This window comes from Capsicum annuum, chromosome 12 (genome assembly GCF_002878395.1).
Source record: "Capsicum annuum cultivar UCD-10X-F1 chromosome 12, UCD10Xv1.1, whole genome shotgun sequence".
Lineage (NCBI taxonomy): Eukaryota > Viridiplantae > Streptophyta > Magnoliopsida > Solanales > Solanaceae > Capsicum > Capsicum annuum.
Genome location: NC_061122.1, coordinates 143,625,445 through 143,637,785, shown reverse-complemented (window position 1 = coordinate 143,637,785; position 12,341 = coordinate 143,625,445). Strand labels below are relative to the sequence as shown.

At 32.3% G+C, this 12,341-nt stretch overlaps 1 protein-coding gene across 1 annotated transcript in view; it reads right to left on the bottom strand.

Annotated features, from left to right (window-relative positions):
• LOC124889672 (adrenodoxin-like protein 2, mitochondrial) overlaps nucleotides 1–9,631 on the bottom strand; it is a 34,620-nt gene extending 24,989 nt beyond the window's left edge. Inside the window, exons 1-2 of the mRNA XM_047401652.1 lie at nucleotides 9,448–9,631; nucleotides 9,364–9,385 (exon numbers count right to left, since the gene is read on the bottom strand). Of these exons, the coding sequence (XP_047257608.1) occupies nucleotides 9,364–9,385; nucleotides 9,448–9,631 (206 nt within the window). The remainder of the gene's footprint in view (nucleotides 1–9,363; nucleotides 9,386–9,447) is intronic.
• Between the last annotated feature and the right edge of the window lie 2,710 nt (nucleotides 9,632–12,341).

Below are 12,341 nucleotides of genomic sequence, written 5' to 3'. Positions count from 1 at the left end.
TACGTTTACATTTCAAATAGATAATATACCTATAGTTGGTTTATTAGTTATCTGTCGGGGTATTTTATTCTGATTTCCTAATTGCACGAACAAATTAAGATTGGATTATTTAAAGAGCATCATCAACATGCCATGCATAAATCTTCGGTTCTTCATCAAGGAAATTTAATCCTTCAATCATTTTATTTTATGAACAAGTCACACATGATTTAGTTAATTATTTTAATATGATAAAAAATAATTTTATGACTTTATTTTTATGTTATACTAGGTAAAATTCTCTTTGATAAGACAAGTAATTTTTTTAATCTATTAAGAGAATTTTTGTAGCTCAGATGATTGCTACATAAATTTTTATTTTATTGGAGTGTTTGATTTCCACAGATATTCCCTCCCCTATTTTTTTTTTAAATATGTTTTAACTTATTAATTATCAATATTTTGTATGTTCGACAACCGTGGTTTTAGAATATATAATCTTGATTAGTTAAAACATTATCGAATGAATATAAAAAAATTTAGTATGTCCATGCGATAATTTAAGCAATATGTTTTGTTTTTATCTTCATATATTAGAGAGAAGATTTAAATTTCATGCTAATCATGTATGATTTAAATATAAGATTTTGCCAATGCACGTGCTAAGATTTCCTTTCTTATCTTATCGAACTATTTCTTACTTTAATCATGTGAAAATGTTCCTTTTTGTTTACTTTATTCATAACTTTACTATTTAACTTTCTAGAAGTCTAGATGAATTTCATTACTGCTGCAATGTTTAAAGTGATATGGCCGCACAAAATACAATCTACTTTTACGAGTTTTAGCATTATCGAATCTAGAGAAAACGGCGTTAAAAATCCACAACCTTTATCCGCAATCTCAACTACATATTTGAATTTTATGGAGGTCCTATCACCTTCCTGAATTATTTCAAACTGAAATTATTATATTCTTAAAAAACCATAATCACATTCACATTGATCAATGAAACTCACACATTTGACATGTAAAAAAATATTTTTATAAAAAAATAAATTCATTATCTTCAATCATATTCACTTCTACAAAACTAAAATAGAATTCTCCTTTGTAAAGAATAAATTTTTAATCTTCTCACCAAACAAAGCATCAACATTATTGAATCCAGGCCGTTGGTCAGGGCAAAACGAAAAAACAAGTTCAACACGAATAATTTTGTGTTTCATGTTGTTGTTATTAGGATTTTGGTCCTTATTTTTTACCACATTTAAGTATTTATTTTCTATTGAAAGAAAATAAAAGTCTTACAATAATTGTTTTTACTTTTTCTAAAAGAAAACTATAAAACTCTTTCATATTTGACTAACCTCTTTTCTAAGGAAAAGTTTTGTTCCTCTATAAATTGAAGATTCTTCTTCTCATACCATAACACAATAGCATGCACAATTAGTCTTTAAAGAGTCTTGTTTATGGAGAGATTTTTCTCTCGTAGTTTTAAGATATTTTTATTAGTTTTTCATATGTAGGTCAATTGGCCAAATCATATAATAATTTTTTCTGTAATTAAATTTTAGGTTTGGGGATCAGTTTATTGCAAAGCAAAATCCAAATCCAAAATTACAACACTCTTTAAAAATGAAAAAGGACCCGAGCCCAACAAATGACCCAAGTCCGAGAACCTACTATAAAAGTGTAGCTACCCTTCTTCAAAGTTTCCTTCTTATACTTCCTCAAGACTCGTCGTATTTCAAGCATGTTGTCGGATTGTTGTCGGTAAAACTCCAGAGTCAATGTGCTCCTTTGGATTGTCTTCCACCTTGCTCCCTTTATGTTTTCTGATATTTTGCTCAGTCTATCTATTTCACTCTTGTCACATGGTAAGTTTCGATCTATCTCTATCATGACTCGAGACTACCCGTAGTTGGAACATGGTGCTTCGAACCACAAGTGATCTCAAGACAACTCATGTACTGACATGATACTTAAGCAACTGATTTAAAAAGTATATAATAGATAAATTTGCTGAGTAAAATCATATTCATGAGATAATCTGAATGAATGTAATATTGATAAAGTTTACTACCTGATAAATCTAAAGAAAGAGCTTAAATTACATATCATGACTCTGACTGACTATCTATGAAGCCTCTACTATACTAACTGTAGGTGGCTAGGATAGGCCTCCAACTACTAGAAATCAATACATAAGAATAATAACAATACAGTACATGAACTACAACTGACTAGAATCCTTGAAACAAGAGAACTCATCACCTGCTGGCTGAAAGTTGAGAACTGTCTGACTCTGGTGTGTGAACTACAGGGTGCCATCATGAAGGAATGTAGCCACAATGCATATATATGGCCAATACTTTGAAATGTACTGAGCATGTAGGGGCATGCACTAAATCATGAAAATATTTAAAACGTGCTTTAAAACTGAGGATATAAGTTATTTGTTAAAACATACATTTAAAACATGGCTATACGTGAAAACTGTAAGTCATAGTGAAGTTTATAAATCATGAGTGAAGACAATTCTGTAAGTTGGGAAGTGGTAGAAACATGAATGTTGTATGTAAATCTCATGTAAAGCTAGACATATTGTAAAGTTGTATTGAGTATCATGTATGAATACTGAGCATGTAAAATAAATGCAAGACCAAGCAAAGTATGCACTGACATAATTTGAATACTAAATAATTTGTAAAACTGTCTGACTGAATAACTGGTTATCTGATTACTTGGTCAAGCAAATCTGAACTGATATAAACTGAGTATTAACTTATATTGTGGGAGCTATCATGTAACCGACATGCCCCAATTTGATCTAATTGGGGTCCAACATGTAACCCCAGTTGGAAGGGTATCAATACCATGCCACGGATACTGACACATGGCTATGTGAATCCACTAATATGGTGTCCGGAGGGACTAGGATGTCACCCTCTACTGGCAGGCGCCCTTAAGATAATGTCAACCCTCTATTGGCAGGATGACCTCTCAAAATCTATGCTGGCTACGTAGTTCTGAAACTCAAGGACTACTACTAAAGGTCACACCATCTACTAGCAGGTGATCCCCCATCCCTGGGTTCACTCGGTGCTAAATTCTATGCCCAACTGAACTGACACAAAACATAACTAATACATGCACTAATAACTGATCTGCTCATATAAGGTTTTCTGAAAAATATAGTGCATATATAATTTAAAGTAACCATGAACATGTAAACTGATGTATTTAACATGAAATAATACTGGTAAGTTCATTATAAAAATAATGATCTGAATATGGTGATAAAATCATAATTCTGACTGACTTGTTACTTGAAACTCTAAAACAAGAGTAAACACATAGGTATCGGGTGTTCATAACCCACCAGCATTGAATGATACAAAAATAAGATAATATCACTTAAAACATTGGTAGAAAGTCATAATTTTCGAGTCCCAAAATATAATACATTTTAATGAACGAATGAGGTACATGAATTTGAACATAGGGATGAATTGAACTTGGGAGGATAACATGTTCATATGGTTTAATACATAAATTTAAGAATTTAACATGATATTGACTAAACGCTTCATAGGGATTTGAAACTTCAAGTATATAGGAGCATGAATCACATGGGTTAGAACTATTAGCATGGCTTGGATGTAAATTAATGAGGGGACATGTATAATTTCATAATTTCATTGAATATTACATGAGTACTTGAAATTCAAAGTATAAAATAACCTAATTTACATGGAACACACATTGACATGGCTTGAATTTAGATTTACAAAGAAAAGCATGGATTGATTTATCTTGAACATGTATATTTTCATCAAAAGAGGAGAAATTCATAGTTGAAACAAAAAAGGAGATTTTTGGGCTCAATGGGTGGAAGGAACCCATTGATGAATACCCCACATACCTAAATTGTTCGAATCCTTGAATAAAAATCTTGTAATTTGGACCTTGAATGTTTGAATTCTTGAGAGAAGGCTTGATTTTACGTTCTAGGGAAAGGTGATGGGTTTTACGTTAGATAACTGAAGAGGAATGGGGCAAATAATGCCCTTATTTAGGTTTTAACTCGTGTATTGGGTGTTTGGAGGTAAAACGACGTAGTTTTAAGGTTGAAAGAGTGGGAAAAGACCAAAAACAACCTTAGGAACTTCTGGAAAACGTCTGCAAACCGTCCCGATGAGTTTGACCACAACTCATAAGGTCTGGGTACGAGTCGTGGCTTGAATCGTCATCAGGAAACCTAGTTCTACCCCTATTGCTATCAGTGCCCACGCGCACATGAAAGTGTACGTAGTCTATCAAGTAGTAAAGTGTCCTTTAAGAAGCCAAGTATTGATCCTACAGGGACTTGATCTAACAACTATTCGATCCTAGTTCACAATTTAGATTCAATTGATGCAAGAGTAACCAAAATAAAGTTTGAATATTATAAATTGTAAATAAAGTAAACAATGCATAAATAAAGTACATGAGACAATCAATGGAGTAAAGCCCAGGGTTAAATCACTTTGAACAATCATACTATGTTGTTGAACTTCATTGTTAACTTGCTTATCTTAGTTGTTATTCGTAGGGTTAATTGCATGATAAGGGTCTCCTGACTTCTAGCCGTTTACCTAATTTGAACCTTACAACTACATCATTGACCGGGGATGTAATAGTCCAATTAAGTTCTTTAAACTATCATCCTACGTTTGAATCAAGTAAAGCATCTAAGTATATCCCTGTCCTAGACACTAATTTGAATTCCTTATTTTATAAAAATTACAAACCATACTTTGTTTATTCCCATGTTCTATCTCCCTATTCCCTCTCCCGAAATCACAAGGGTGACAATAGATGTATTTTTCTGGTGATCAATCCATCAAATAATTAAATCAAGAATAAACAAATAGTCAGTAATGATAAGCAAATTAAACAAATTTAATCTAAAACAATAATACTCATGTTCTTGGCTTTAACCCCAAAAGAGGGTGTTTAGCCGATAATATTCATAATTATGATCCAAGTAATGGAATTCATGTTATGAATTGTTAACAATCTAATTAAATAGTAAAAAATAAAACCTAAAACATGAAACAGCCTCCACAAATATTCTACGACGTCCAAAGTTGTCTCCCGAATTGTCCAAAATTGATCTTAATAACGCGTGTATATATAATACTATAATCCTAATCCTAGTAGGATAACAAAATTTGTTACACGGTTTCTAAGATATTCCCACCAGCTCCTTAAAATGTGTGAAATGTACTATATATGTAGTGGGATAATACCTAATCCATGTAGGACAAGGTAATATATTTAATACCTAACGTAGGATTAGTATGTGCCTGCAATATTTTGCCTCGTATAAAATGAGAAACGCGATGCGTCAATGATATCGTTGACAAGAGCAAAGCGACGCATTGGTGGATGCACTGGGAGTAGCGACGCAATGCGTTGAGATTGTGTCGACTCACTGGAAGTTGCGTCCAAAATTTATTCTAAGTGTTGAACATCTTATCCTTTACCCATGCCTTTTATAGTATATTTTTAATGAATTTTCAGCTTTTTTATCATCAATTTATCACTATATTCAACTCACAAAGCTTCCAACATAATCAAAAATCACATATTAGAGATCATAACAACACAATATCCTTAACGATGAATCAAAATAAGAGATAAAATAAGGCTAATTGGCAATAATCTTCACTTATTGTTCCGACTCTAGACTTAATCAAATTAAACTTATCACAAACAAGTTATTCCATTCATAATTACACATTTAAATCATTTGGAACAAACTAAATACATTAGAATCCAATGAAACCAACTAGACACACACCTAGCTCAAGCTAGTAAAACTAATTTTCTCGATGGAACTCTAAATGAGTCAATTAAGTACAAACTTGTTTGGAAACACTTTGAGCCACTGTAATCACGTACTAAGACCCTCATATGTTTGTTTATATCATATTAACACACAAAGAACACGAATTATTCTCAAAACAAGGCTAAATAATCTAGAATAGTAACACTAGAGTGCATAAATACACCTAACATCACCACCCCACACTTAAAGCCTTATTCGTCCTCGAACAACTCTTAACTCTATGCATCATAAGTTGAGGAGACTCTATACTTCTACTAAATGCAAGACACTCAAGCTATTACTACAATGACTATACGGAATGCAATTTTCTTCACTAAGCATGTTACAAACACAATTGAAAGCTCATGAATACTACTCCAAAACATCCTAGCCTCAAGACTTCACTCAACTAGTTGGAAAACTCATGTTTATCATTCAATCAAGTACATCATACAAATCACCCACATTCATCAAACATGTTCCCTCATAACAAGAGAGTTATCCATAATCACTCACAATTAAGTAATATATAACATGATGGGTACAAGAATCAAATTATGCTCACTCTCACAAAGAATTCACAAGTAACACACAATGACCCATAGGCTTGTCTTTAGTGTAGTGCTCCGCTAATATCAGAATAATGAACTTAGAATCAATTAGGTCTTTTTTGAATTATAATGTAGGCTAAAGAATGGGTAGGAACTATTTTGGAATAGTTATGACTATCTTCCCTAAGCGATTTAGTACATCCCTTTTTACAATTAAAACCATTCTCCAACAACCAAATTACACCATTTTTGTTTACCCTATTCTTTTATTTTTCACCCCATCTTATTAAGCTCATTCACATACACTATGGTGGGAGTATTTTATGCACAACTCATTTAATTTAAACAAATTTTTATTCTTTTCATTACTTAACTCCCCCACCATAATACATTACAATTCTTTTTTAACATCAATAACTATCTCTTTTGGGGCTTCAATGTCAACTTTTTCTTCTTCAATTTCTTACCCCTAACTCAATTGATTTTTCATTAAAGCGCATAAGAGCTTTGGATCAAATTATGGTCTATCAAATAAGGGATTAGGCTACATATGTGGCTGCCAAAGAAAAATCTAAAGGCTCAACGAGGCTTAATAGTATTATGCTCAAGGGTTGGTCAAAAAAGAAGGGTATAAAATAAGGTCAGAAAAGAAGGGTATAAAATAAGGCTATCATAAAAATGTCTATATCATCTCCTAAATCCACACTCTTTATTTCATTTTGCACACACACCAGACAAGTTCTAGACATCATATGCAAAGAGAAATACACAAAAACCTTACATCACACATGACACATGCTCAACTCAATAGGATCATCATAGGCTCTCAACCAAACAAAAGCATGAATTCGAATTTAAGCCAAAGTACTAGAGTCACAAAAATGTGCCTAGGAGTCTCAAAAGTAGCAATTCGTACAATTCAACCTGTTTATACAACTAAAACACTTGCCCCATGTAATCAAAAATAGCACCAACAAGAATATCTTACACACAAAAAATTAAAATTAAGCTAAAAATTAGAAATTTTCCCACCCCACACTTAAAAATCTACTTTTTTTCCAAAGTGAACTTTAAAGTCAGAGTTAGAAATACTCCCTAGGGCCTCTAGGCCTAGCTAGTAGCAAGATGGATGCCTCAAGATGATTGGTGTCTATTCATCTTCCTAAAATTCTAGAATAGTAAAGTCAACAAGAATAACAAATTTACCAACCTTTATGAGGACATCCTCAATGATTTTTTCAGATAGGAAATGGATCTGTCTGCCAGCTGTAGACGTATAGTGCATGATCTGAGCTCACCCAAACCTAATGTTTTGAATAGAGATAGGGGCATCAAGTTGATACTTGTCCCTAAATCACTAAGTACCTAAACTACCTCACTGTTGCCAATCTGGATGGGGAGAGTAAACTTTCCAGGGTCCTTAAGCTTTTTTAGCATTTTTTGTGTCATTGTAGTGCTACACTCTTCAGTGAGTGCTACCGTGTCCACATCCTGCAATTTTACCTTATTCGCAACCACATCCCTCAACTACTTAGCATACTTGGGCATACCCTGCAAAACATCTAACAAAGGTAAGTTAATGTAAAGCTCTATGAACGTGTCAAAGAACTTCTTATGCCATCCTCCTTCAATTTTATTTGCCTCTGAGGGAAAGAAAGTGGTGGTATCTTCTTCACTTCTTCGGCCGTTTTTTCTTTCGAGTACTCAAACATCCTCGCCTTTTCAGCAACTTTGTCATTTACTTGTAGGGTAGTCAAATCTGCATCTACCTTCTTTGTTTCCTTAAGAGGTTCTTATTGAAGCTCTCTACCACTCCTCAAAGTGATTGTCATGACTTGTTTTAGATTTTCTGTATCTCCCGACAACCCACCTTAATGCCTGGTATTCAGCGCCTATTGTAACTGCCCCAACTGAAACTCTAAGCTTCTCTATGTCGCTTGTTGATTTTTTACATCTGCCGCCAGAGGTGTTTGATTAGCTAGAACCTGCTTCATCATCTTTTTCAAGTTTTTATCAAAAACTTTTGATTACATAAATCATCTTGAAACTTTAAAACGCACTTCATGATATTAAGCATTTCATGAGCCACAATAGCATATTTTTTCTGGGATTCAGTCCATTTTCCTGAATAAAATCTTCTCAAATATTCAAATTTTTCATGGGGATTAACTTGTGTCAGTATTCCACCATAACCTATATTAGACGTATCTATCTCAATAATTTTTTGCCATGCTGGATTAGACAAAGCCAAATAGGGTAAAGACTTAACACTCTGTTTAATCTGTATAACAAGATTCGTGTGACTATCTGTGTAGGGACCTTTATAATCCTTTTTTAGCCTATCATATAATGGGGCTAAATCACGAGATAAATTTTTATAGAAGGGGGATATATAATTCAAAATTCCTAAGAATCTCTGCAATTAAGTTCTTTTAGTAATAACATCAGGGGATTTTGATGCAAAATCAATTGATCTTTGGATGGAAGTAATCGTTCTTTGACAGATATTGTGTCCTAAAAATCAAACATCAGTTTGAAACAAACTCATTTTTGGTTTAGATATCACCAAATCATTTTGTAGATTAATTTTCTTAAAGATATCAAGATGCTTGATATACAACTCGAATGTCTTAGAAAAAACTAATATGTCATCAATATAAATAATGATGAAATTCATATAAGGATTAAAATATCATTCATGATCTTCTGGAATTTAGAAGGGGCATTTTTAGGCCAAATGGCATAACATTTCATTCATATTGTCTAAAGGGGACATTAAAAGCAGTTTTATAAGTATTCTCTTTAAATATTTAAATTTTCCAATATCCTAATTTTAAATTAAATTTTGAAAATATATTGGCATCTTATAACCTTGATAGAAAATCTTTTTTATTCGAAATGGGATACCGAATCCATTTCAAATGTTTATTCAGCGGTTTATAGTTTATAACTAACCTGGGAACACCAGGTTTCTTTTCTGAGCATTATTAACATAAAATGCAGTACAAGACCAGGGGGGTTTTGAAGGCTTTAACAAACCTTTTTGTAACAAATTATCAATTTCTTTTTTACAGAATTCGACTAATTCAGCAATTATTTGGCACGGTCGAAATTTGGTTGGGATATTATTCTCAGGAAAATTATCCTCATATGAAAGAGTGACAATGTGCTTTTTCTGATTCCAAAAGGCACTGGGATGATCGGCACAAACATCAACAATCATTTGTTCGAAAATTAATTTAATTTTTTCCTGTACCTTATCAAACTTCATAGTATCACAAATATTCATGCTAAGTAATGCAAGTTATAAAGAATCAGCATGCTTTTGTTTCATTTCAATTAAAGTGTTAATATCTCTAGTTACGGGATCTGTAACGAAAGAATAGGATATCTCTTTATTCTTCTAAGTAGCAGTAAATTCTTTTGCATCAATATGAGTATAAGGATAAATAGCATTTATAAAAAGAGTTTCAAGTATAATTAGAGGGTATAATTGATTTTTCATCAAAAAGAAGAAATGCAGAATGCAAATTTTATTCTGACAAATATAAGTATTTGGTAATTTATACTCAATATCAAGAGCATGTCCGGATGCAGATTTAACTACATGAGTTATTTTTTGAAAATATTTTGTGGAAATTAAATCTTTTTAAATGCAGCTAACATCCGCTCTACTATCAATCATAGCAATATCAGTTATAGAAAAATGATTATCAATCAAAATAGTACATTTAATATACCATTTATGAGCAGTGATGATTTGTATCTTTCTTGAGAAATAATTATTTTTTGAATCAAGGGAACTCTGAATAATGTCATCTATATCATCATTTTCTTTAGAAATCTTATCTTTCCTTTTGGAAATAACATTAAGAGAATTATTTTTCTCTATTTGCGTAATACTATGATCACAAATCATATAATTTTTTTTAAGATATTTAATCTCTTTTTTCAAGTTTTCAACTTTAATTTTTAAATCATCAAAAGAGGTATCTCTACCAGTGGTGGAACCCATAGCAAAACGCTTATTAACCTCTGATAAGGAATAAGGCGTAAAATAATCAGGACCTTTCCTTGGTTTAAGAAAATTGCTATCGGCAGTTTCAAGCGTATTAGGTTTTGAACTTGTAGATAAATTAATATTTTTTCACGTCATTTCTCATATGAAACTTCTTTTAATAGCTCTAATACATTATCAAAAGTAATGGTCCTTAGATTTAAATCTTCAAATTGGGACTTCAATTTATAAAATGCATCATCACAAGTGCAGCAATCAGAACATATAGTATCAACATTTTTATCACTATCAGATAAATTAAGTAGATCAACTTTATTTTCTGACTCTGATTTAGAATTATAATCAAATTCTGATCCTAAAGTGTTTAACAAATCATAAACTTGATCATGCAAATCATCAGCAAGTCCTAAGGATTTAAGTTTTTGAAGCTTACAATTCGAAGCAATATGTCCGAAATTACCACATTTGTAGCACTTAATCTTGGCAAGATCTCGCTTAGACCTATTTTTCGTAAATTTGGTAGTCTTAAAATGAGCTTTTCTAACTTCACGTTCTTCTTTGGATATATATCTAGATCTCTTTTTCCTATAAGGTTTGTCATCCTTAGAATATCTATGACTCTTTTTCCTAGAAGAAAAAACTGATTCGGGTACCACAAATTGAGTACAAAAATCTCCTAACTGAGATCTTTCTTTAAGCTTATCAATCTTAAGTTGTCTTCATAACTTTAACTCATTACACAAGTTTAATCCTTTTTGTGTACATACTCCTATCAATTTGCCATAGGTGTAATTTTCCCATGGAACTTCACCGTAAGGACCTCTAAGAGCTTTTATTACCTTTTGAGCAAATAAAGGAGAAAGCCCGTCTATAAACTTAGTCTTCTAATGAGCCAGCCTATTCTTGGGTAATTTCATAACCCGACTCATAAAGGTGTCTTTATACCACCTAAATTCTCCTAGAGTCTTACATCTAGGACCGTTTAAGAGAGTTCAGACAGTTTCATACTGGTTGGTGAATCTACCATTAAAATGTTCTAAAATAGTAAGAACTAGAGTTTAAATAGCATCTTCTCTATTTTCAACTAGAGATCTTCCTAGGTTATTAATCCCTGATTCAGTAGCAATAGCATTGACAATAGCAGTTTTTTGGTCAGGAACTAGAAAATTGTCCCACCAACCACGAAGTTAGCCAGTAAAACCATCAATTATCATTCTACAGATAATTTTATCTGTGTTCTTGTCACTAGTCGCTCTGCACACGGTACCATACATCATCATGCGGTGTACAAGGATAGTTAATTTCCTATCAGTTAGGACATCTAGGTTCCATTCATATATATTTGAACCACTATAAAACGTATTAATCTGATTTCAGTCCCTTTCATCTATCAGAACATCTTGAGGAGTAGGTCTAGGATAGTAATATGTTTTCCTACGGGCTAAATCAGCATCCGTGTGATTTTTACCCAGTTGTTTTTTAATTATTCCTCTGAGCTTATTAAGCTCTGATTTATTCTGATTTTTCAAATCAGGAGTATATTCTAACTAATCAGCAAAATCATTTGATAAAACAATAGGGTTAACACTTAATCAGGAAAGCTTTTTATCAAAAAGCTCTTTCAAATCTTTTAAAGGCAAACTAATTTGAAATTCCTGAATATCAGGGAGCCTGTGAATACTAGTATTAGTCATTAAATCTTCTAACTTACTTCCTGAAAAGGAGGCGGAAGATTTTGAAGTAGTACTCAGATCTTTAACCAAATCAATTAATTCATCAAGTTTTTTATTAAGAAAACTGATATGTTCCCCTAAAATTTTAACATATAAACTCAAATAATTATTTTAAGAAATCAGATTATTAATTTTGGTGATGCTCACTGCCGCAACTTCATTATCAATGAATTTTTGGAAGG